Source organism: Symphalangus syndactylus, chromosome X (assembly GCF_028878055.3).
Source record: "Symphalangus syndactylus isolate Jambi chromosome X, NHGRI_mSymSyn1-v2.1_pri, whole genome shotgun sequence".
Classification (NCBI taxonomy): domain Eukaryota; kingdom Metazoa; phylum Chordata; class Mammalia; order Primates; family Hylobatidae; genus Symphalangus; species Symphalangus syndactylus.
In genome coordinates, this window is record NC_072447.2 from 39,065,001 (window position 1) to 39,092,500 (window position 27,500).

A 27,500-nucleotide genomic window follows, 5' to 3' on the forward strand; every position below is an offset into this window, starting at 1 on the left:
TACAGCCTTGTACACTGACTGAAGGGGGTCTGAAATACCATGGGGATTAAAAATAGCAAAACCACATGCTGAAATTAGAATTTATATTTAGACGATATATTGTCTTTCACTCACCCTGCAGAATTTTATTTTTAAGGCTGTACATTGTGTGGCTCTCTGTTTCTCATTTTAGAAACACAAGGAACTCACTGGAAAGCCAGACCTGGTTAATACAAACAGTCTGAGTAAACATACAGGAGTTGCTATGCAGAATAAGGGCAGAACATTCTTCACCAACACCACATTGGTTCAGTATAATCACAAACACTGAAATTTTTCTTTGTGAAAGTGACACTGAAATGTGTAACAAAATTTTTCAAGGCATTTGGGGATGTATAGTTCAGCATTCAACAGGACCACCAAAGATGTAGGCAGATGCATTTCAGCCGCTTCAAGGAAGGGTGCCGAATGTGTACGGACCCTCTGTGCTATCCTTCATTGTTCCTGCATTTACCTTCCTACTTCTATGCAATGGAGTGCAAAGCTTGTTTATTGGCAGTCCTGAAGGCTTTGCAGAGGTACCGAATGGTGGAAACTGAGATTTCCAAATCCTCCTAGGTTTTAGGGCAGCACTCTTTAACTGTCAAATAGGATTTCTGAGTCCAAAATCTTTCTTATATCCTTGATAATTTTTATATTATTTCTTCCTTCAGACATAACCTTGATATGGGCTATGTCTCCTTGGAATGCCAAGCAGAGATCATTTTATGCTTTGAGGTCATAGTTATAAATAATGTTACTTATCATATACTCCAAATGCATTCAGAATTTAGTGAGCACCTACTCTGGACCAACACTGATACAGCCAGTAGGTATACAGCAGGAATCTAAAACTAAGTCCCTGTCCTCATGGAACTTACATTCCAGTGTGGGGAGACAGATAATAAACAATAATTATATGACATGGCAGGTGGTGACAAAGTACTGTGGAGAAGAATTCAGCTGTGTGAGTAGGAAAGGGACTAGCACAGGTGGGGTTTGCTAATTTATGTAGGGTATCTAGGGAAGTTCTCCTTGAAACTTCCCTAGTAAGTTTAGGTAATAGTAAGTAATATTAAGCAAATAGTAATAGTAAGCAAAGGCCAGAGGGATGTGAAACAGTGGGCCTTGCAGATATGAAGAGGAAGGGCATGTATAAGGGGCCTGGAACAGCTAGTATAAAGGGCCTAAGATAGGAGGGTGCTTGGGTATTTAAAAAATAGGAAAAGGGCCAGTGTAGCAAGAGAAAAGGGAACGATGAGGAAAGCCGAAAGAGGTAAGGTGAGAGAATTTGGGCAGAGGGTGGAGACAGACTGTGAAGGGCCATGTAAGCCATTGTATGGACTTTATGCTAGGGGAAATGGGGTGCTATTCAGGAATTCTGTGCAGAAGAGTCCAGGGTCTGACTAAGTTGACTGTTTTGACTGCTGTAATTCAGGCAAAATATGTTGAAGGTAGCTTGGCCCAAGGAATAGAAGGGAATCTGTGAGAAGTGGTTAGATTCTTGATGCATTTTAAAGCTAAAACTGATAGGAGTTGCTACTCCAATCCTTCTTCCCCTGTGACATTATATAGAAGGAAACGGAGGAGAGATTCCTTCTTACAGGCTACTGATTCTCAATTGAATTCTAATGTATTTAATTATTCACCTAAAAGTAAGATCCTGCCTGTGGACCCCATATAGCATAGCAGTATCCTTACTCTTAATAGACTTTAGGGGAAAAAATGAGTTGTGTTTGACTTTCAGCTCACAGTCTAGCCAATGAGGCAAAATTACAGAACTAGAGAAACGCCTCTGCGTGTGCGTGCGCGCGCACACACACACACACGCACACCCCTGTACATGCATGTACAGATCCCTGAAAGTCATGAGAAGCACAGCTGGAATGAGCCATTGTCTCAGATGGGTGTGTGTTCATATGCAGGTGTGTTGAAGGGGTGGTGGGAAGTAACTAACAACTGCTGTACTAATTTTTAATGCAAACATGTACATAAGTAGTTAGAGGAGGTAATAAGAGAAGATTGCATAGAAAAGGTGAGATGTAAACTAAAACTGGTAGGATCAGTAGGATATAAATAGGTGAAGTTGAGGAGGCAGAAAGACATTCTTGTCAGTCCCTTCTCTGTGCTTCTGCTTAGAAGGTAGAGGATTTGGTGCCTTCTACTCTTTCTCTACATAATCTATTTAGAAGATGCTCCAGTGTTATGAAAACAGCCTTAGGAGGCTGTATCACTTCTACTTAGAAACAGTAGATTGAAGTTGAATCTTTAGAGCAAACTATTCTATCATGTGACTGTTAGACTCCAGTTTAGTGGTGTCAGACTATGCCCTTCTTTTTGGATGGTTATAGATTAAAGGAAAATCTTCTATGGCAAATCTTGAAATTAAGAAAGTATTAAGGGTATGCCCCATATTCTGTTCCTTGTTTGTATCCTTATGCCTTGTCCTTCCACCAGTCTTCCCTCTCCTCTTCCTTTACACTCAGCTGTCCTATAATGCAATGTGTGTGTTCCTAAAAATCACTAAGCTATGGAAAATCACATAATGACAACCACACAGTTTATGGAAAAACAGAAAGGTTAGGGCAACACACAAAAACTTCATCAGTGACACATAAAAAAGGATATAGGAACCTAAATGAAAACAATGACATAGTTTTACACATCTTCAGTAGCTAAGAAATATATAAATATTACAATAAATATGGTACTTTACCCTGAAAAAGACTTGAAGTTTGCTTGTGGAAGTGGACTCAGAAAGATTGCAGCTGTGAGTCATGGTGACGTAGAGAATGGAAGGTTATCTGAAATTGGAAGGAAAGTTGCAACAAACACCAGATGTGGGTGAGTGTAGCACAGTGAACTGAGGTAGCTGGTTGATGTTTGAGGTATTTGCGTGTGTGTGTTTTATATATTCCTGTATAGCTTGGGTGCAGTTTCTTGCATTCACCTAATATTTCTTGCAGACAAAATCATGCACGAGCAAACACAAAATTCATGTTATGCTCAAACTGTTCCGTGATGTATCAATGGCACTGGAATAAATTCTCATATTCAAAACAAGCACTGTAGCAGAACCAACTGTATCTCGTTTTGTCTTGATGATTAACCAGCACCTTAACTGTCTCCCTGCTTTATTGTTTTCTCTTCATTCTCATAATGTACAAAGACACTCTTATTTTTAGAAAGACTGATTGGAACATCTGTCAACCAGATAATTAAACTTATTGAATATTGTCTATCTCCAGGATCCTGGTCTGGGACGTGGGAAATAAAAAACGTTTTGAAACAATGGGTGCTGTCTTTATACAGCTTGAATATGGGGAACTAAGCACAGACCTTTGAAGCAAAACAACAGTTCTTAAAATATAACAACATAGGCCGGGCGCGGTGGCTCACGCTTGTAATCCCAGCACTTTGGGAGGCCGAGGCGGGCAGATCACGAGGTCAGGAGATCAAGACCACGGTGAAACCCTGTCTCTACTAAAAATACAAAAAATTAGCCGGGCGTGGTGGCGGGCGCCTGTAGTCCCAGCTACTCAGAGAGGCTGAGGCAGGAGAATGGCGTGAACCCGGGAGGCGGAGCTTGCAGTGAGCCGAGATTGCGCCACTGCACTCCAGCCTGGGCGACAGAGACAGACTCCGTCTCAAAAAAAAAAAAAAAATATAACAACATATAGAATTAATACATCAGTGCTGAAGAGATAGGGTAAAGTAGTAAAGAGATAGGGTAAAGTAGTTAGTAAGGTAAAGCTTCTTAGAATATATAAATTTTGATCCAGATTGTAAACAAAGTTGTGAACATGGTTTGGGGAAGTAGTCCCGGAAGATGAAAACCCTAGCATCAAATTCTACCAGGATTTTGGTTCCAGGTAAGATGGAGTAAGAATAGTTCTTATTGTCTCCAACCGAAAGCAACTGTAAAACCTGGACAGCATGCATGGAGCAGTTACATGAAGACTGACAAGTAAACAGTAGCAGGTAGGTTAAAGATGAAGACCAGATTTCTTTTTTCTTTTCTTTTTCTTTTTTTTTTTTTTTTAAGACAGAGTCTTACTCTGTCAACCAGGCGGAGTGCAGTGGTATGATCAAGGCGCACTGCAGCCTTAATCTCCTGGGCTCCAGTGTTCCTCCTGCCTCAGCCTCCCAAGTAGCTGGGACCACAGGCACTTGGCACCATGACTGGCTAGTTTTTATTTTATTTTATTTTTAGTAAAGATGAGGTCTTGCTATGTTGCCTAGGCTGGTCTCAAACTCCTGAGCTCAAGCACACCTCGACCTCCCAAAGTGCTAGGATTATAGATGTAAGCCACCGTGCCTAGCAATGATCAGATTTCAAGTACCTTTAAACTAGCAGTAAGTTTGCCATTTTGTCCCCTGATATTCCCCTGCCTAAATGCAGCACAGCGTAAAACCAAGCGTGGGCACCAAGCTACAGACGGCAAGTTCCAGGAGACGCAAGTAGTGGCAAAGGTAACACCCAGAGAGAATGTAGAAATCCCCATGGCTTTCTTTTGTTTTTTTTTTTTTCTTCATGCCCTCATGCATCAATCAGTCTTCAAGTAACCTTATGGTGGCAACAGAAGCTGCAGTGAGAGTCAGCAGGAGCCAGAACTCCAAGGAAGGGAAATCTCTTCCCTGAATCCTCTCTTTCTCTTTCTTCCTATCCATTGGTCCTAATTGGAGTACAGTCACAAAAATACATGACAAGTTGAATAACTAAAAGACAGCTTTCTGACTGGAGGACTGAAAACAGGAGTTACCTGCAGGGAACTAGAAGGTACCAGGAAGATGACAGAGAAAGCCTTAGGGAAACTGGCCCCATAAAGTTGTTCATGAGTCGGGTGCAGTGACTCATGCCTGTAATCCCAGCACTTTGGGAGGCCAAGGCAGGAGGATCACTTGAGGTCAGGAGTTCGAGACCAGCCTGGCCAACATGGCAAAACCCCGTCTCTACTAAAAAGTCAAGCATTAGCCGGCGTGGTGGCACACACCTGTAATCCCAGCTACTTAGGATGCTGAGGCAGGAGAATCGCTTGAAACCAGGAGGCAGAGGTTGCAGTGAGCTGAGATCCTGCCACTGCACTCCAGGCTGGGCAACAGAGCAAGACTCTGTCTCAAAAAAAAAAAAAAGTTGTTTATGAACTTCTGGGCCTGTGGAAAGAAAGGGTCTAATCCTAATCAACATAGCAAAGACGTGGAGAACTGAAATAAAAACCATCACTCAGAACCCAGGACTACCTAGTAGTGCACAGAGGAGACAGATCCAAAAAACTGCAAAAGTTTTGACAGCTGAACTGACATTGGCAACACAGAAAGTGGATTGGAGCTCACAGCCCAAATTTAATGAAGTCAATTGCCTGCTAAAATGAAAATACTAACAATTTTCATAGGATTGAAAGAAGACCCTGAGACTCATACTATTCAAAATGTCCAGGATATAATTCTGTAAGATAGAACGAGGAAAATCACAGATTGCTGGGGTGGGCGGGGAGTGGGGGTGGTGGGGGGAGAAGACGGAACACAAACCAAAAAATGCCAATGCTGAGATGACAATAATATTAGAATTATATGATAAAGACTTTAAGGCAGTTATTATCCAAATGTTCCAACAAGTAATGGTGAACACTTTTTTTTTTTTTTTTTTTTTGAGACAGAGTTTCGCTCTTTCACCCAGGCTGTAGTGAAGTGGTGTGATCTCCACTCACTGCAACCTCTGGTCCCCGGGCTCAAGTGATTCTCCTGCCTCAGCCTCCTGAGTAGCTGGGATTATAGGCACTCACCACCACGCCCGGCTAATTTTTGTATTTTTAGTAGAGACGGGGTTTTGCCATGTTGGCCAGGCTGGTTTCGAACTCCTGACCTCAGGTCATCCACCTGCCTTGGCCTCCCAAAGTGCTAGGATTACAGGCATGAGCCACCGTGCCTGGCCAACACTTTTTAAATGAATGGAAAAATAGAAAATCTCAACAAAGAAATAGAACATGTAAATTATCAGGGAAATGCAAATGAAAACCACAGTGAGACACCACCTTACTGCTGCAAGGATGGCCATAATTTAAAAATCAGAAAATAAATAGATGTTGGCATGGATGTGGTGAAAAGGGAACACTCTTACACTGCTGGTGGGAATGTAAACTAGTATAACCTCTGTGGAAAACAGTATGGAGATTCCTTAAAGAACTAAAAGTATAATACCATTTGAACTAGCAATCCCGCTGCTGGGTATCTACCCAGAGGAAAAGAAGTCATTATATGGAAGACACATGCACATGCTTGTTTATAGCAGCATAATTTGCAATTGCAAAAATATGGAACCAACATAAATGCCCATGAACTAACGAGTAGATAAAGAAAATGTGGTATATATACACCATGGAATACTACTCAGCCATAAAACAGAATGAAATAGTGGCCTTTGTAGCAACTTGGATGGGGCTGGAGGCCATTATTCTAAGTGAAGTAACTCAGGAATGGAAAATCAAGTATCGTATATTCTCACTTATAAGTGGGTATGTTCCCACTTATAAGGGGGAGCTAAGCTATGAGGATGCAAAGGCATAAGAATGATATAATGGACTTTGGGGACTTGGGGGGAAGGATGGAGGGGGTGAGGAATAAAAGACTATACGTTGGGTACAGTATACAATGCTTAGGTGACGGGTACATCAAAATCTCAGAAATCACCACTAAAGATCTTATCCATGTAACCAAAAACCACTTGTAACCCCAAAAACTATTGAAATAATTTTTTTTTTAACTCACAGAGTGGTTGGAAACTCTCATAATGGTCTCCACCCTCCTGGGGAAAAAATAAAAGAAATAGAAGATGTAAGGAAGAGCCAAATGGATATATTAGAAGCAAAAAATATAATTACCAAAGCAAAAAACTTAGTGGGCTTAATCATAGAATGGAGATGACAGGAGAAAGAGTAAATGAGCTTGAAGATAGATCAATAGAAATTATCCAGTGTAGACCAGGCATGATGCCTCATACCTGTAAATCCCAGCACTTTGGGAGGCGGAGCCGGACAGTTCTGTTGAGGCCAGGAGTTCAAGACCAGCCTGGCCAACATGGTGAAACCCCATCTCTACTAGAAATTTTTTTAAAAATTAGCTGGGCGTGGCGGTACTTGCCTGTAACCCAGCTACTCAGGAGGCTGAGACACGAAAATCGTTTAAACCCAGGAGTCAGTGGTTGCAGTGAGCCAAGATCATGCCATTGCATTCCAGCCTGCGCGACAGAGCAAGACTCTGTCTTAAAGAGAATAAAAGAAATTATCCAGTATACAGAAGACGGGAAAAGACTGGGAGGGGGGAAAAAAGAACAGAGCCTCGGTGACCTGCGGAACAATAACAGAAAAATCTAACAGTCATGTCATTGGAATAACAAAGAAGGACCATAGGGCCAAAAAATTATTTGAAGAAATAATATTTGAAACGTCTTGAGTTGGGCAGAAGACATGAATTTACAGATTTAAAAAGCTCAGAACCCCAAACAGGATAAAATAAATTTATTCCCAGGTAAAGCATAATAAAATTATTTAAAACAAAAGATTCTGAAAGCCGGGGAAAAATGACATATATAAGAAAAAATGATTTAACTGATATATTTCTCATCAGAAACCCTGGAGGCCAGAGGAAGTGGAACATTTTGGAAGTGTTTAAACAATTATCAACACAGATTTCTATGTCCAGCAAAAAATACTCTTCAGGAGTAAAAGTGAAAGAAAGACATTCTCAGATGAGTAGGCTAATTCATTGCCAGCTGACCAGCTCTGAGAATTGCTAAAGGAAGTTATTCAGAGAGAGGGGAAATGAATGCTGGAGGAAACTTGGAACATCATGGATGATGGAAGAGCAACAAAAATGGGAAGTATAATAGACTATTTTTCTCCTCTTGAGTTTGCTGAAATATGTTTTATAGGTGAAAACAAAAATCATAGCATTGTCTGATGAGGTTTTCAATGTACATAGACATAATATAGGGACAACTACAGCATAAAGAGAGACATGGGGCCTATATGTGTTTTTGCATTCCACTTGAAGTGGTAAAATTTTAATTCTAAGTTAAGTATGTACATTGACATTCTAAAGTATAGACTATATAAAGAGATGTCAAAATCCAATAATAGCTAAATTATAATAAAATTCGCAATGTTCAAATAACCAAGAAGAAGGCAGGAAAAGGGAAAAAGGAATAATCAGAAAATAAATAATAAAATGGTAGCCCCAAAATGATTTTTTTTAAATGATGCAACTCTAAGCTGCCTTTAAGAAACTCACTTTATTTTTATTTTTATTTGTTTTTTTTTTTACTTCTGTGTAATTCTTTTATTATTAAGTTTTAGGGTACATGTGTACAACGTGCAGGTTGGTTACATATGTATACATGTGCCATGTTGGTGTGCTGCACCCATCAACTCGTCATTTAGCATTAAGTATATCTCCTAATGCTATCCCTCCCCCCTCCCCCCACTCCACAACAGGCCCTGGTGTGTGATGTTCCCCTTCCTGTGTCCATGTGTTCTCATTGTTCAATTCCCACCTATGAGTGAGAACATGTGGTGTTTGGTTTTTTGTCCTTGCGATAGTTTGCTGAGAATGATGGTTTCCAGCTTCATCCATGTCCCTACAAAGGACATGAACTCATCATTTTTTATGGCTGCATAGTATTCCATGGTGTATATGTGCCACATTTTCTTAATCCAGTCTATCGTTTTTGGACATTTGGGTTGGTTCCAAGTCTTTGCTATTGTGAATAGTGCCACAATAAACATACATATGCATGTGTCTTTATAGCAGCATGATTTATAATCCTTTGGGTATATACCCAGTAATGGGATGGCTGGATCAAATGGTATTTCTAGTTCTAGATCCCTGAGGAATCGCCACACTGACTTCCACAATGGTTGAACTAGTTTACAGTCCCACCAACAGTGTAAAAGTGTTCCTATTTCTCCACATCCTCTCCAGCACCTGTTGTTTCCTGACTTTTGAATGATCGCCATTCTAACTGGTGTGAGATACCTCATTGTGGTTTTGATTTGCATTTCTCTGATGGCCAGTGATGATGAGCATTTTTTCATGTGTCTTTTGGCTGCATAAATGTCTTCTTTTGAGAAGTGTCTGTTCATGTCCTTTGCCCACTTTTTGATGGGGTTGTTTATTTCTTGTAAATTTGTTTGAGTTCATTGTAGATTCTGGATATTAGCCCTTTGTCAGATGAGTAGATTGCAAAAATTTTCTCCCATTCTGTAGGTTGCCTGTTCACTCTGATGGTAGTTTCTTTTGCTGTGCAGAAGCTCTTTAATTAGATCCCATTTGTCAATTTGGGCTTTTGTTGCCATTGCTTTTGGTGTTTTAGACATGAAGTCCTTGCCTGTGTCCTGAATGGTATTGCCTAGGTTTTCTTCTAGGGCTTTTATGGTTTTGGGTCTAACATTTAAGTCTTTAATCCATCTTGAATTAATTTTTGTATAAGGTATAAGGAAGGGATCCAATTTCAGCTTTCTGCATATGGCTAGCCAGTTTTCCCAGCACCATTTATTAAATAGGGAATCCTTTCCCCATTTCTTGTTTTTGTCAGGTTTATCAAAGATCAGATAGTTGTAGATATGCGGCATTATTTCTGAGGGCTCTGTCCTTTTCCATTGGTCTATATCTCTGTTTTGGTACCAGTACCATGCTGTTTTGGTTACTGTAGCCTTGTAGTATAGTTTGAAGTCAGGTAGCGTGATGCCTCCAGCTTTGTTCTTTTGGCTTAGGATTGACTTGGCGACGTGGGCTCTTTTTTGGTTCCATATGAACTTTAACGTATTTTTTTCCAATTCTGTGAAGAAAGCCATTGGTAGCTCGATGGGGATGGCATTGAAAATTACCTTGGGCAGTATGGCCATTTTCACAATATTGATTCTTCCTACCCATGAGCATGGAATGTTCTTCCATTTGTTTGTATCCTCTTTTATTTCATTGAGCAGTGGTTTGTAGTTCTCCTTGAAGAGGTCCTTCAGATCCCTTGTACGTTGGATTCCTAGGTATTTTATTCTCTTTGAAGCAATTGTAAATGGTAGTTCACTCATGATTTGGCTCTCTGTCTGTTATTGGTGTATAACAATGCTTGTGATTTTTGTGCATTGATTTTGTATCCTGAGACTTTGCTGAAGTTGCTTATCAGCTTAAGGAGATTTTGGGCTGAGACGATGGGGTTTTCTAGATATACAATGATGTCATCTGCAGACAGGGACAATTTGACTTCCTCTTTTCCTAATTGAATATCCTTTATTTCCTTCTCCTGTCTGATTGCCCTGGCCAGAACTTCCAACACTATGTTGAATAGGAGTGGTGAGAGAGGGCATCCCTGTCTTGTGCCAGTTTTCAAAGGTAATGCTTCCAGTTTTTGCCCATTCAGTATGATATTGGCTGTGGGTTTGTCATAGATAGCTCTTATTATTTTGAGATACGTCCCATCAATACCTAATTTATTGAGAGTTTTTAGCATGAAGGGTTGTTGAATTTTTGTCAAAGGCCTTTTCTGCATCTATTGAGATAATCATGAAGAAACTCACTTTAAATAGAAGAATATTGGTGCATTAAAAGTAGAAAATGGCAGAAGACATACCATGCAAACACTAATCAAAAGGAAGTTAGAGTGGATATATTAGTAGCAGAAAATTAGACTTCAGGTTAAAGAAAATGATTAGAGCTAAAGAGGAATACTGCATAATGACAAAAGAGCTAAGTCACCAAGAATAACAAATAATTCTAATTGTATATGCACCTAACAACAGAGGTTCAGAATACCTGAAGCAAAAATTGGCAGAAAGGAAAGGAGAAATAGATAATCCACAATTATACTTCACAAGCGTAACACTACTCTCTAAACATTTGATAGAAATGCTGGACATAAAATCAAGGATATAGAAGAACTGACAATCTGATTAATATTTATAAAACATGCTATCCAACAGTAACACCATCCACATTCTTTTCAAGTGTACATGGAACATTCAACAAGATAGACCATATTCTGGGTCATAAAACCTTAATGAATTTTAAAAAATTGAAATCACACAAATTATATTCTTGAACCATAATGAAATTAAATTTTAGAAATCAATAAAAGAGTGATAACAGGAAAATCTTCAAGTACTTGGAAATTAAACAGCACACTTCTCAATAATCTCTGGGTCAAAGAAGAGGTATTAAGGAAAATTGGAAAATATTTTGAACTGGGTGAAAACGAAAGACAGTGAAAAATACAGTATATACTGTGATGTGTACTGTAATACAAAGTAGGTCAATTACCGATGCTCATTTATTCATCATGAACACACAAAATCAGTAAAATACTCAAATAACAAGTTTTAAGGTATTGGTGTATTCACCCAGTTGATAAAAATCAGCCAGTTAATTTGACAGATAAGTATTAAATAATCAGGCTGTTAGAATCAGGTGAGTAAAGGAGAAAGTAAAAACCTGAACAAAGTAGGATGATGCAGGTAAAGCAATACTTAGAGGAAAATTGATAGTATTAAAATGTTTATATGAGGAGAAAAGAAAGATCTCAAGTAAATACTCTGCGTTTGCACCTTAAAAAATAGAAAAAGAAGAGTAAAAGCCAAAGCAAGCAGAGGGGAGGAAATGGTAAAGATGAGACCAGAAAGCAATGAAATTGAACACAGGAAAATAGAGAAAATCAATGAAACTAAAATCTGTATTTGGAAAGATCAATAAAATTGATAAGCTTCTAGCAAGGCTGACAAAGATAAAAAGAGAGAAGATACAAATCAGCAATATCCAGAATTCTAGACCCCTATGGACTTCTTTAAAAAATAGTAAGGGAGGCCGGGCGCGGTGGCTCACGCCTGTAATCTCAGCACTTTGGGAGGCAGAGGTGGGCAGATCACGAGGTCAGGAGATCGAGACCATCCTGGCTAACACAGTGAAACCCCGTCTCTACTAAAAATACAAAAAAAATTAGCCGAGTGTGGTGGCGGGTGCCTTTAGTCCCAGCTACTGGGGAGGCTGAGGCAGGAGAATGGCATGAACCTGGGAGGCGGAGCTTGCAATAAGCGGAGATTGCGCCACTGCACTCCAGCCTGGGTGACAGAACGAGACTCCGTCTCAAAACAACAACAACAACAACAACAACAACAACAACAAAATACAAAAAATAGTAAGGGAATACTCCACGTATTTGACACTTTAAACATAATGGATCAATTCCTTGAAAACCATAAACCCTAAAACTCATCCAAGATGGAACAGATAACCTCAGTAGTCCAATATTATGTCTATTAAAGAAATTGTATTTATAGTTAAGAAGAAAGCAAAAGAGAATAACATTGGAGGAATCCATACATAGCTTTAATACTTACTACAAAGCTACAGTAATCAAGACAGTGTGGAATTGGCAAAATAATCGACACGTAGACCAGTGGAAGAGAATAGAGAGAATAGACTCTCACAAGTGTGGCCATTTGATTTTTAGCAAACATGCAAAAGCAATTTAATGGAGAAGGAATAGTCCTTTCAACAAGTGGTAATGGAAAAAGTGGATATCCATATGCAGAAAAAAATGAACCTTGACCTAAAGCTCATACCTTATACAAAAATTAACTGGCCGGGCGCAGTGGCTCACGCTTGTAATCCCAGCACTTTGGGAGGCCGAGGCGGGTGGATCACGAGGTCAGGAGATTGAGACCACGGTGAAACCCCGTCTCTACTAAAAATACAAAAAATTAGCCGGGCGTGGTGGCGGGCGCCTGTAGTCCCAGCTACTCAGAGAGGCTGAGGCAGGAGAATAGCGTGAACCCGGGAGGCGGAGCTTACAGTGAGCCGAGATTGCGCCACTGCACTCCAGCCTGGGCGACAGAGCGAGACTCCGTCTCAAAAAAAAAAAAAAAAAAATAACTCCAAATATATCGTAGGTCTAAATGTAAAAGTGTAAAACTTTAAAGAAGTAATGCATAAGAGAAAATCTTCATGACCTAGGGTTAGGCAAAGCGTTCTTAGACATTGAAACTAAAATCGTGATCCATAAAAGAAAAATGTTGATCACCTGGACTTCATCAAAATTAAAAACCTTTGATCTGCAAGAGACACTATTAAGGCAATGACCACCACAGACTGGGAGAAAATGTTTTCAAATTACATATCTAACAAACGTCCTGTATCCAGTATATATAAAGAACTCTCAAAACTCAACAGTAAAACAAGCAATCCAATTTAAAAATAAACAAAAGACTTGAATAGATTCTTCACCATAGGAAATATAAGGATGACAAACATGTGAAAAGATGTTTAACATCACTAGCAGCATCAGGGAGATGCAAATTAAAACCTTGACAAAGGCTGGGTACCATGGCTCACACCTGTAACCCCAACACTTTAGGAGGTTGAGGCTGCAGTGAGCAGTGACTGCGCCACTGCACTCCAGCCTGGGTGACAGAGTGAGACTGTGCCTCAAAAATTAAAAAATAAATAAAAATAAAACTGTGAACAAGATATGGCTCCACACCTATTAGAATGGCTAAAATACAAAATACTGACAATACCAAAAGCTGGTGAGGATGCAAAACAACAGGAGCCCTCATACATTGCTGGTGGGAATGTAAAGTGGTATCATCACCCCAGAAAAGGTTGACACTTGCTTATAAAGAGTAAAATACACTTAACATATGATCCAGCAGTCCTGTTCCTGTGTATTTACCCTAAAGAAGTACAAATTTATGTTCATACAAATACCTGAATTCATACATGAATGTTTATAGTAGCTGAATTCATAATAGCCTAAAACTGGAAACAACTGTAAAGAAACTGTAGTACTTTCATACCATGGAATATTGCTCAGCAATATAAAGGAAGGTACTACTGATACACCCAACAACTTGGATGAATAGCAGAGTCATTATGCTGAGTGGATAAGCCAAGACTCAAGGCTACATTCTGTATGATTCCATTTCTTGAAAATAAACTATAATGATGTAGAGAACAGAAGAGTGGTTGTCATGGGTTAGAGAATGGTGTGACTGCAAAGGGGCAGCATGAGGGGGTGTTTGAAGCATGGTGGGACTATTCTTCAGCGTGACTGTGGTGTGTTACATGTGTTTAAAAAGTCATGGTAAGGCCAGGTGTGGTGGCTCACACCTGTAATGCCAGCACTTTGGGAGGCTGAGGGGGGGAGATCACCTGAGGTCAGGAGTTCAAGACCAGCCTGGTCAACATGGTGAAACCCTGTCTCTACTAAAAAACATAAAAAATTAGCTGGGCATGGTGGCACCTGTAATCCCAGCTACTTGGGAGGCTGAGGCAGGAGAATCGCTTAAACCCGGGAGGTGGAGGTTGCAGTGAGCCGAGATCGTGCCATTGCACTCCAGCCTGGGCAACAAGAACAAAACAGTGGCTCACACCTGTTATCCAGGCATTTTGGGAGGCCGAGGCAGGCGGATCACCCAAGATCAGGAGTTTGAGACCAACCTGGCCAACATAGCAAAACCCCGTCTCTATTAAAAATACAGAAATTAGCCAGGTGTGGTGGCATGCTTGTGTAATCCTAGCTACTTGGGAGGCTGAGGCAGGAGAATCACTTGAACCCAGGAGGCAGAGGTTGCAGTGAGCCAAGATCGCACCATTGCACTCCAGCCTGGGTGAAAAGAATGAAACTCCATCTCAAAAAATAATAATAATTTTTTTTAAAAAAGTCATGGCATGACTTTTTAGCCAGGCACACTAGCATGTGCCTTTAATCTCAGCTAGTCGTGAGGCTGAGGTGGGAGGATCGCTTGAGACCAGCCTGGGCGACATAGTGAGACCCTGTCTCAAAAAAAATTTTTAAAAATCGTGGAACTGTACCCCACCAGTCAGTTATACTATGCAATAATTTTTAAAGTAAGATTTTTTTAATAGAATTTCTGTGGCCTGATAAGATATAATTCTGCTTCAAGAACTTCTGTGAATGTCCAACATTGAGATCATCACAAGGTAATTCCCAAAACTGCCACACCTAAATAAATGTCACTGGGAGCCCCTGCTAAACTTTTTGGCCAGGAATCCATACCAAGGAACAAGTATCCAACTATGACAAAGGAACAAAACATTCATATTTTCTTTGCTAAAGCACATTTGTGAAAGTAAAACATCTCCACCAACCCCCACAAAAAAAAAAAAAAAGGAAAGTCATTCCTAAAAATTGATAGAATAGATTTGGACATCAGAGCGTCAGGCCACTCATGCAAGTTCTAGCCCTTCAAATAAGAATGTAAAGCCTTAATAACATGACAGCGTTTTGAATAGGAAAATCTGGATTTGTGAAGCAGTGTGTGTTTTTGACAACAGTAGTTCCACATTCTTTTATTTATCCAGTGGGAGCATAGATAGCATCATAGAGAAAAAGAGACTCTATCCTGATTTGTTTTCTCTATTTCACTACAGCCAGCATTCTGGAACCCCCTTCAAACATCCCTTCCTGTGGGTTAAGGGAGATTATTTAAAAACAAACAGACCACACAAAGAGCACAGTTTCTAAATTTTTGTAATAATAATTGAAAATGTAAATTAGTTTCAATCAAGTTCCTTTTGTTCTCCTGGTTTAAAATTACTGGTTAAGGCTGGGCGCGGTGGCTCACGCTTGTAATCCCAGCACTTTGGGAGGCCGAGGCGGGCGGATCACGAGGTCAGGAGATCGAGACCATGGTGAAACCCCGTCTCTACTAAAAATACAAAAAATTAGCCGGGCGTGGTGGCGGGCGCCTGTAGTCCCAGCTACTCGGAGAGGCTGAGGCAGGAGAATGGCGTGAACCTGGGAGGCGGAGCTTGCAGTGAGCCGAGATTGCGCCACTGCATTCCAGCCTGGGCGACAGAGTGAGACTCCGTCTCAAAAAAAAAAAAAAAATAAAAATAAAAATAAAAATAAAAATAAAAAAATAAAATTACTGGTTAAGGTTATTTTGCATTCACAAATGTTAAACAGTATATCTGAGCAAGGTGAAATAGATTACCGAGGAGTCATATTGGTGGGTGGGACCTCCTACAGGCCTGCAGATGACTGAAGGCTCAAACTGCCTCCAGTGGCTTCTGCTTAAGCCCCACCCACCTATTACAATTCTGAAGGGGAACAATATTCCAATAAAGATATTCTTTCCTATTATTTTATTTTATAATGGCTGTGATTGTATACCATTTCATATTAGGCTTAGCAAATTCACATACTCATCTTCACTTGATGATGTACCAATTTGCTCTTTTCATTTCTTCACAAAATTAACTGGCCTGTGTTGAAGAGCATAAAGCTCTAGTTCCTAAATTCTTGATACATTTTGTGGAATTTTTTACTAGCATTAAAAAGTGTTTGAAGCTGCGTTCTGTGGATGAGGCCCCAGGCCCTATCCAAAGATATCCCTGGAGTATTTCTCTTTTTATTTGTTTTATATATGAAGTTGCTCTATAAAAGTTCATCTAAAAGAAAAGGGGTTCCATTACTAAGAAAATATTGTGAACGCCACTCACTTGGACAAATGAAATTCACAGATAATGAGAACTTGAGTTTTTAACCAGTCATCCCCACTTCCCATCTAAACTTTTAAGTGTTGCTAACAGCAAAATTTGACTGATTTCATGCTTTATTTGTCAACATTGGAATAGTGTTTATTGACTACCTTCTATATGCCAGTACCATATTTCAGGGGGGTGCATTACTTTATCTTACTTTGCCTTTGGAAAAACTGCTGAGAAGTGAAGTGGCTAAGGCAGAAAATGGGAAGAATGAGGACATGGATTATCTGTCTCAGAGTAATTGAGTGCCACGGTGTGTACTGACTAATGTGCCAGACCTTCAAATGAGATAAATGGGCGGTAAAAAGTGATTTCAGAGAAACAGACCTGCTAGAGCTCAGATTGAGGCACTTCTGTTATAGTCATAGAAAATTACAGAACAATTAGAGCCAAGAGGATTGCAGAAGAAACAAAACACTTTCATGTTAATACAGGCTGCCAAAGAATCAGATAATATATTGGCATAACATAGGCTTGGGAATTGAAGAATTCCTATGTTGTTGATCCTTGAACCTTCTGTTCAAATCCCAGATAGAGGGCGATAGATAGGTAAGACAGAAAATTTACAGTGGAATGGCATCTAAATATGTTGAGGCTGGAATGAAGCCTATCACAAGAAACTGAGAACTTTTTTTTTTTTTTTTTTTGAGGCAGGTCTCGCTGTGTCGCTCAGGCTGTAGTGCAATGGCACGATCTCGGCTCACTGCAACCTCCGCCTCCGGGTTCAAGCGATTCTCCTGCCTCAGCCTCCTGAGTAGCTGGGATTACAGATTTGCACTATTATGCCTGGCTAATTTTTGTATTATTAGTAGACAGGGTTTCACCATGTTGGCCAGGCTGGTCTCAAACTCCTGACCTCAGGTGATCCACCCGCCTCAGCCTCCCAAAGTGCTGGGATTACAGGTGTGAGCCACCGTACCTGGCCACTGAGAACAATTTTTAAAAGAGGACAGAGAACATCAATGGGATGTATTATCAAAGGACTTCCCATACTTTGAGACCTAGACTGGGGAGATGTATAGCGTGGGCAGGAGTTTTGTTTTGTTTTTCTGATTTTTCCAAACAATTTTTTTGAGTTGCAAAAGCTTAAGATAAAAGTTACAGGAATTGAGTGTTTCATTTCTTTAGGTGAAAGTAGTTGAGAGAGAACACATTCATGGCTATGCATTTTATTCCAAGGAAAATCCATTAGCCAATTTGTTTTTTGTATTTTTTAAATACTTCTTTGTAGAATAGTTTCGTTTTCTATTGCGTGGAGAAAGCAGCCTAGGTAAGCTTTCAGTGGGAAAGACCAGATCTTGTGTACAAGCAAACCTAGTTTCTAATTAAACAAGTTTCTAACACTTTAATTTCTAAAAAGAAAAGGCAGGCTGGGCATGGTGGCTCACGCCTGTAATCCCAGCACTTTGGGAGGCTGAGGCGGGTGGATCACTTTCGAGACCAGCCTGGCCAACATGGTGAAACCCCGTCTCTACTAAAAATAGAAAAATTAGCTGGGCATGGTGGTGCATGCCTGTAATCCCAGCTACTCGGGAAGCTGAGGCAGGAGAATTGCTTGAACCTGGGAGGTGAAGGTTGCAGTGAGCCGAGATTGCATCACTGCACTCCAGCCTGGGTGACAGAGCGAGACTCCATCTGAAAAGAAAAAAAAAAAAAAGGCAAAAAGCAGCCAAGTCATTTTTTTGTTGGCTCTGTTTTTGCAGTGCCATTATTGTCCTGGCAAATTGGAAGAATTTAGACAAGGAATTAGTGAATTACACATGCATGTATGTTAATACCCTTTCTTTTATTACTTTTTCTTTGGTTTTTGAAATTTAATTTGCTGACATTTGAAAATATACCTACAATTACTTGTTACTGAATAACTACTTATTCAAAATATCATGGAGGAAAGTCACAAGACCTCTACCATGATTCAGTAACTAAATTATGTTAATAGCTACCTGAAATTTCCTGAAGAAAGTCCAAACCAATGGACTCCACTAAATGATCTCTTAGAGAATTACTGCTTATCTCTCATTATGATAGCTGGTTAGGATAGAGAGTCTGTGTCCTCAGAGCCTAGCAGCCATGTTTAGGGATGGGCTATATGAATGTATTTCATTGACTGAGCTGGCTAGAACAGGATAATGGCCAAATGTAGTCTGACCAGTAGAACTGAACATTGACAAGGATTAAGTCTTAATGAAATAGGAGGACATATTTAATGTGAATTGAGGGCTTACCATGTGCCAGACAGTAGACTTTTGCCAAACACTTTATATGCATTGTCTTATTTACTCTTTACAACATTCTGATGGGTATTTTACAGCTGGGTAAACCAAGGCTTCGAGAGGTTAAGTGACTTGGAAAAACCAGAATTTGAAGCAGTCTGTCCAACTCTAGAAGCCACACAATTACTATTTTATATCTATTATCATTATCATTATACCTGTTATCATTAATGTGAGACCAAATGATACCAAAAAGCAAAGTTTGAGGATAGTGAGCAAAGACCTCTCCAAAATCTACCTCTACACTTTCTGTTAAAGGATAGCTGATACACACCCCACCCACCACCACCAAAAAAAAAAAAAAAAAAAGCACACCATTTCTTGAATATTCCTAAGCATCATTTTTGAAAATTTCATGGTTATGTATGTGAGTCTATGCTGTTCTATGAAACTATTAGTCACTAAAACTACATTCATAGATATAATTTGTTTCATAGTAGCTTATAAGGGATATAACCTCATTATAGACTGTCAAACAGTCTAGAACAAAGCAGAGACAGTAGAGATACATTAAAGGTTTGTTGTAGCCAAATTTAACCCCCCAAAAAAGATTTAAAGCAAACATATACCAGCTACTATGTTTCAGGCACTGTTCTAAGCATTTTTTCTATTTAAACTCATTTAATATGCACCATAATCCTGTGGGGTACTGTTGTTATTCCTGCTTTACAGATGAGGAAACATGGTTAGATGCTGTCTTTATTTACTTCACATTACTATTAATATGAAAGAATACCTGAGTCTGGGTGATTTATAAAGAAAAGAGGTTTATTTGACTTGTGATTCTGATGTCTGGAGAACTTCAAGACAAGATTGGACATTTGTATCAGATGAGGGCCTCGGGCTGCTTCCCCTCATGCGGGAAGGTGAAGGAGAGCTGGCTTTGTAGAGATCGCATGGTGAGAGAAGAAGTGAGAGACAGAGGAGGGGAGGTGTGAGGCTCTTTTTAACAACCAGATCTAAAGGGAATTAATAGAGTAAGAACTCACTTAGCCACTCCTCCCCTTAGGGAGGGCAGTAATCTATTCATGAGAGATCTACTGCCATGATCAAAACACCTCCCATTAGGTCCTTCCTCCAACATTGGGGATCAAATTTCAACATGATATTTGGAGGAGACAAACATCCAAATTATAGCAGATATCTTGCCCAAGACCACACATTTAATTAAGAAGTAGAGCTAGGATTTGAACCCAGTCTGGTTCCACAGTGTGTGCTCTTAACCACCACACTATACTTGTCTCATTTCGTATTTTTACGTGTAGTAGTTTAAAATACTTTGGCTTTACTTAGCTCCTTTCTTCTAAAGAACTTACTCTGCTAGTCTCCTGATTCTCTCTATGCCAGATTAAGTTCTTGCAAGTGTCTGTTTATCTCGGGAAACTTCCCAAAGATAAATATTCATAGCTAATAAATAGTTACAATACTCACTGCCATTTACTTAGCACTAATTTTATGCCAGATACTGTACTGTTTCCTATACATTATCACATTCAATCTTCATAACAGTGCCTTGAGGTCATGTTCCCCCCCACCACCACCATTTACAAATGAGAGGTTACCTGGCCTCTCTGAGCCTCAGTTTTTTCATTTGTAAAACTGAGAAAGCCTCTTGATGTTCTGTTAGGAATTTCTAAAGCCAAATGAACACATATTCAACTATATACATAGACTGTGAAGCATAAATTTTACTTCTAGGAACTCAAATTTTGACATTTTTATATTTCAATTTTTATTTTAAGTTCTAGGGTACATGTACAGGATGTGCAAGTTTGTTACATAGGTAAATGTGTACCATGGTGGTTTGCTGCACCTATCAACCCATCACCTGGGTATTAAGCCCAACACGCACTAGCTATTTTCCTAATGCTCTCCCTCCCCAGTTTTTTGTTTGTTTGTTTGTTTGTTTTTTGAGACAGAGTCTCACTCTGTCGCCCAGGCTGGAGTGCAGTGTCTCAGTCTCAGCTCACTACAATCTCCACCTCCCAGATTCAACTGATTCTCCTGCCTCAGCCTCCCGAGTAGCTGGGACTACAGGTGTGTGCCACCACACCCGGCTAATTTTTGTATTTTTAGTAGAGACGGGGTTTTGCCATGTTGGCCAGGCTGGTCTTAAACTCCTGACCTCAGATGATCCTCCCGCCTTGGCGTCCCAAAGTGCTGGAATTACAGGCATGAGCCACCGAGCCCGGCCACCCTCCCACCCCCCCACAAATTTTGACATATTTTAAATCAAAGGTACAATTTCTAAAGGTGCTTCTCAGAATGAAGAGCAAAAATTATAAAATTAAGTTGACACAGTTAGACGTTGGGTCCCTAGCACAACAATGGTACACATTGGAAAGCTTATCTATTTGGCTTGGTCAGTTTCTCATTGCAGCCTTTGCCTCTATCCCCCAGGCCTGTGACCTTTTTTGTGGCCCTGTGCTTCAGCCACTTGGACCTATAGTGAACTATAACCTGAATGTGACATCATTGTAGCCTGTGTGAGGGAGGTACCAGGTGTGTAAGAATGGACTGTCTCTGGCACACAAAGCAAGTATGTCAGATTGAAAACTGGCTACAAAAGAACTGATTAACACAGAATGACGTAGTTGAAAATGCATCAGTGAAAAGTGGCATAATAAAAAGATCAAGGGGCTTGGACACTGAAAACCTGGCATCAAGTATTGGCTCTGCCACTTACTAGCTGCATGATCTAAGGCAAGCCAATAACCTCTTTGAGTCTCAGCTTTCTTATCTGTAAAATGAGGATAATCAGAATAGGTAGCTCACATGTTGAGGATCAAATGGGAGAAACCATAATGCAAAGGAGAGTGCTCTGAAAACTAGAAAGTGTCAAATTGACATTAATCTCTCATGCTGAACTTCATTAAGCCCCTCTTTTGGCATATTGTGATTTAATCCATATATAGCATGCATATATGGACTTTATTTTATCTTGCTCAATCCTAGACCAGCATTTCATGCCAAGAAGTGAGATGATGTTTGGAAATAAAAATATGCAGCCTTCTTGATTCTAGCTATGAATAATCATTCTGATTTTGACTCTACCAGTTTTTCTAAGAGGTTTCAAACAAACCATAGCTACCCCGTTTACTGACCAGATCTAGTGTTATACACAGATGACTTCACCTTGATGAACTTTGTAAAATAAGGGAAATAATCCCAGTTTCCCCTGACCTCACAGAGTTATTTTGAGGATTGAATGCTTTGAAAAATATCACATACTATGCAAGTGCAAGGGTTGTGAATTTTTTTTATTGTTTAGCAGAATAATTCATTTAGTTATTGAACAGGCATATTGATAAAAATATTGTTAGGAATAAAAAAATGAATATGACCATCAAAGACCTCTCAGTGTAGTATTGAAACTAAAACACACAAATAATTCTGTTAGAAAATGAAAAGTGATACATGCCATTAAAAATTATAGAAAGACAGTGGTTGACATGAAGAGAGGGGTGTATAAATGGAAACATCCACATTTAACTGTGTCATAGTATTGGAGAAGATGTACCCACACTATACTGTAAGCTTCTGCAATCTTTCAGTGTTTTTCTCTTGTCTCCTGATTTAGCCCTAGCAGCTAGAACAGTGCCTTGGCATGTAGTAGATTCTCAGTATGTTAGATGAATGAATAGTTGTCTTTCTGATAAATACAGGTGGCTCATGCTATGAGAGTAGGCTGACTTTAACTTATCCTACGTTTCCATATGAAGCAGAACTTCTTCAGAGATGTCACCTAACCCAGAATGCACCTTAACATCCAGATCAAATTAAAAGGTTAAGTTTTCATCCTGATGTTATTCCAATGTATTTATAGTAGCCATGTATATTTATTTTAGTCATTGTTGATACTTGTTTATCACAGCACCAAGGGACCAGTTATTAAGATATTCGAAAGCTGACCAAACATTCCAGGTGTCAGTTTTGCCTTTTTTTTTTTTTTTTTTTTTGTGGATGAGGGTGGAATGGGAAATAATGGAGAATTTTTATTTTAAGAAGATAATGTTCCAGGGAAGAGGGACAAGTGGCTTTTTTCGGCCAATAAGAAAACAGTCACATTGCAGTTTTTCATCCAGCTTAGATCTGCAAAGAAATCCTAGAAATTACTGAATCGAAGAAAACCCCCCCTTTTTTTGAGACAGGATCTGTTTGTGTCACCCACATTGGAGTACAGTGGCGTGAACATAGCTCACTGCAGCCTCGAATTCCTGAACTCAAGGAGGTCCTCCTGCCTCAGCCTCCCAAGTAGCTGGGACTACAGACGTGCGCTATCATACCCAACTAGTTAGTTTTTTTTTTTATTAGAGATAGGGTCTCGCTATGTAGCCCAGGCTGGTCCCAAACTCTTGGCCTCAAGCAACCCCCCCCACCTCGGCCTCCCAAAGCACTACAATTACGGGCTTGAGCCACTGTTCCTGGCCCCATTTTTTCCAAATAAGATTTCATGCAGAATTCCCATTTATAAAACAGATAAATATTTTTATCAATATCGATGTCTATTTTAACTTTGTTTTTTACAAGTCTGTCAGTGAGAGCACCAGTTAATACATTGGGGTCTTAAAGGTCTTAAAAGTTGGTCTGTAGCACATGTGAGTGTACCTTTTAAATTTTTTAATGAATGTATACTTTAATAAATGAAGAAGCCCCTGAGGCCCACAAATAGTACATATTTGAACAACACTAATCTAGCCCTATCCATTCATACCATAGATAGGGAGTTTGAAAGTAATCTATAGAACCTCATTCTACCACTACATTTTACTTCGTGATGTGGTACTATTAATAAATCTGAACTTGGCCCACTATCTCAGCACTTTGAGGTTTTAAGGGTGTCTCCAGGTTAAGCATCAATAAACATTTCCAGACCATCTTAAAGTTCCAGTGGAATCCAAGGATATGACTTACAAACCTTGATTTTTATGTTATTGTTTCTTCTGGTTTGAAATTTATATTTAAATTTTCATTGAGGTATTGATACATGCTTACATGTAAGAGAGGGCAAATTCAATCTTTTTTTGACATTAGGTTAACCTAGAAATAATGACATTAAGAAAACCGTTTGTAGGGAGGGCAATAAACAGTCCTCAGTCCCAGTGAGGACCCCATGGCCAATATTTGGATATTTCAACATCTGCAGTATTGAAGCCAGCCGTGTCTCCTCAGATGGAAATTGCCATGTGCAGAATGACTTGATAGAAAATGGTGTACATTCTATATAATCTTCTAACAGCAGAATGCGACCAGTGGCACTTCCCCTAAAAAAAATAAATTACCCGAAATTTGCAGCACATTCATATTCAATTTCATCACAGCAGATGCTCATTAGTATGTTGTTATTAATTGGTATTCACTTTAGGTTTTGTTTAAAATGAAGATAATAATTAGGTTTTAATTACTGCATCATTCGTGGGGGGGGTTGTCTGTGGGGAGAGGGAAAGAGTGAAATGCCTCTTAAAGCACTGAAATATTTCCTGATGCTTATTCAGCAACGTGTGTTGCCAAAGACTTTGAAAAATAACTTCATCTTTACAAAAAAAGGATTCTGAAATGAAGAAATTACTGTGTGTTTTTTAAGCCCATCGTTATCAAGAACTTGCTGTAAATTGTCTACTTGATGGACATACTGAATCAGATGATAATGTGCACCACTATTCTTTCTAATCAAATTACCAAAAAGACTTCTTGGAAAAGTAACCCTCACAAGCGGCTGATTAATGAAGTGGTGGCAGTGTTTTGTATTAGAACTAATTGAAGTAATCCAAATAAGTTATTTCTGTAGCCTATGGAAATAATTTCCTTTGCAAAGAAGTACAGTGGAGTTGGCAAACCAGTATCTTTTTTTCACCCTCTGTTGTTCCACATTTGCAAAATAGCTAAGTTAACATAGATATTGCAAATAAAATAGATAGAAAACTAAGTAATTGAGTGGCAGGGAAAACAAGAAAGTTTATTTCAGCCTTTTCATAATCAAGACGAATAATTTACATAAAGCCTAAAGGTGTATGGAAATTGAGCGATACTGGAATTCGAAGGCATATCTTTAGTAAAATGCTGTAGAAATAGCAGTTTTTAATGCATTCATTTAAAAGAGACATTCATGTTCAAGAGTTTAGACATGTTCCTTAGACAAAACTTTCTGGAGAACCTGTGGCTGGCATGGCATTGTGTTTGGTGCACAAATCAAACCCTCCAGAAGCTTATAGTCTAATTGGGAAACGTATAGGATCTATCACATATCCACTGTGTACTTCGTAGCAGTCATGGTGCTAGGTGCTTTTTGTATGGTATCTTGTTATTTTAACAACATTCCTGAGACACGTTAGTCTTGTTTTACAGATGGAGAAATTGAAGTGTGAATATGTTAAGCAGTTTGTCAAAGGTCACCCAAGCCTTTAGTGGTAGAACTACATTTCAAGCCAGATTCAGTCTGACCCCAAAGCCTATGGTCTTTCTGCTATTCCAGTCTTCCATGGGGAGATACACATAGGACACATTAGAAATCAATTGAAAGGATTAGTGTTGTATCATTAAGCAATATGTCGAGGCTAAATGAGGGGCGTGAGACAGATTTTCTGACTCTCTTCCGCAAACATTCGTTGAGGGCCGGGTACATGCCAGGCTGTGTCCTAGGTACTAGCATTGCAGAGGGGAATACCTGTGGTCCCCGCCCTCAGCAGCTCACATCCTAGGAGGCTCAAGGGGTGATAAAACCAGTGAGGACTACCTGGGGTGCAAGCCATACGTCAGAGGGTGTAGTGAGCCACGTGGACACAGGAGAGGCAACTATGTCTGTCAGGTGGAAAGTGAACAGACAGAATTATGGAGGCACAAAAGGCTTCCCAAAGATGATGATGACTGTGGGGTCTGATGAGGTGGATAGGAACTGACTGGATCTTTGATCAAGACCAGAAGGATAGACCTGAAAGGGATGGAATTGCTTGGGCAAGGGTGTGGAGGAAGGAAGGATACATTGCCTGACTGTAGCAGAGGATGATGATAAGGGTGGCGTGGGTATATGGCCAGGCTGGCAGTTGAGGGGCTTGTAGAAAACTTGTGAGAGTGGACCTGAAGGGTTGGAACTTTATCCTGTGTATGGTGAGGGTGCTAGTAGGGATTTTTCAGCAAAGACTGTCCTAAGCTGGTTTTTCATTTCTAGACATGTACCTCATGATCTCTGTCAGTGCTAGTGAGGTTCAGAGTTTTGAATCTGCTATATGGTATGATACCTAGATTTAACTGTATCTTCACCATTTGCAAAGTAATGCGGTTTAATACACCTTCATTATATTTTACAGTTATAGCGAGTGCTGGATTATCTGTGCTTCTACTAGAACAGTGGTGTTTACTTTGGGGGTATGTTTTGGGTTTTTTGGCAGCTGATTTTCCTTCATGATTTGATATTTTTCAGGCTTCACCAAAATGAATTTTACATCAATGGGAATGTACCAGTTGATGATGCAAGGAGGCACGCCTTGCATGTTCTGGGTTGTATGAGGGTGATAACTTGAGATTAAGATTTTGCTGTGGATAATCTCTAAGGTCATGAGCCCAACTCTTCATACCTCAAGGAATTTAATTCAGGGGCAAGTTGTATTAAGAGATGACTTTAGCTAATTTCTGCTGTCCCTACAAATGAGAGAGAAAAGACTAGTTATGTTCCCATGCAAATATCTTAGAAATATAAAGTAAAAGACTGTCTTGTCAAACCAGTTCAAAAGAAAGTTGAAATCGATACCTCAGAAAACAGTGTGGCAGTACCTACTAAAGCTGAACATTTGCATGCCCTATGACTCAGCATTTCCCCTCCTCCAAACTGTAATCAACAGAAAAGGATACATATTAATATGTACTTCAGAGACATGTACAGGAATATTCACAGTAGCATCATTCCTTTTGTTTGTTTGTTTGTTTTGAGATGGAGTCTTGCTGTGTTGCCCAGGCTAGAGCGCAGTGGCGCGAGTGATCTCAGCTCACTACAATGTCCACCTCCTGGGTTCAAGCGGTTCTGCTGCCTCAAGCTGGGACTCACAACAATGAGAAGAAATGAGTGACTGCTACACAGAACAACATAGATGAATCTCACAAACACATTATTGAGAAAAAGAAGGCTGGGTGTGATGGCTCAGGAGTTCGAGACCAGCCTGAGCAACATAGCAAGACCTCATCTCTACCAAAAGTTTTTTTTTTTTTTTTTAATTAGCTGGGTGTGGTGGCATGTGCCTGTGGTGCCAGCTACATGGGAGGCTTAGGTGGGAGGATTGCTTGAGCCCAGGAGTTCAAGGCTGCAGTGAGCTATGATTGCACCACTGCATTCCAGCATGGGCAACAGAGTGATACCCTGTCTCACAATAAATAAAAATAAAAAAAGAGAGAAAGAAACCAAATAGAAAAGAACACAAATTGTACGATTGCATGCATATAAAGTTTTAAAGGCAAATCTATTGTTAGCTTTAAGGGGAAGATGGGGAATAATTAGGGGAATAAGGGGGGCCTCTGGGGTGCTAGTAATGTTGTTTCTTGCTCTGCGTACTGATCACAGAGGTGTGTTCATTTTGTGCATCAAGCCGTACACCTAGTATTTTTGTACTACTTGTGTTTTTTTTATAATTCAGTAAAAATTTAGGACCAAAAAAATGCAAGTCAGCT

At 39.7% G+C, this 27,500-nt stretch overlaps 1 protein-coding gene across 10 annotated transcripts in view; it reads left to right on the top strand.

Moving 5' to 3' along the window:
* The window catches only part of POLA1 (DNA polymerase alpha 1, catalytic subunit), a 298,585-nt gene that overhangs the window by 202,625 nt on the left and 68,460 nt on the right, over positions 1-27,500 (top strand). The window contains exon 36 of one of the 10 annotated variants that reach the window (XM_055269501.2): positions 7,642-7,875. The exons of the other annotated variants lie outside the window; for them this stretch is intronic. Within the exon in view, the coding sequence (XP_055125476.1) occupies positions 7,642-7,686 (45 nt within the window). The 3' untranslated portion in view covers positions 7,687-7,875. Of the gene's footprint in view, positions 1-7,641; positions 7,876-27,500 lie in introns of those variants that run through there. 10 annotated transcript variants of the gene reach the window in all.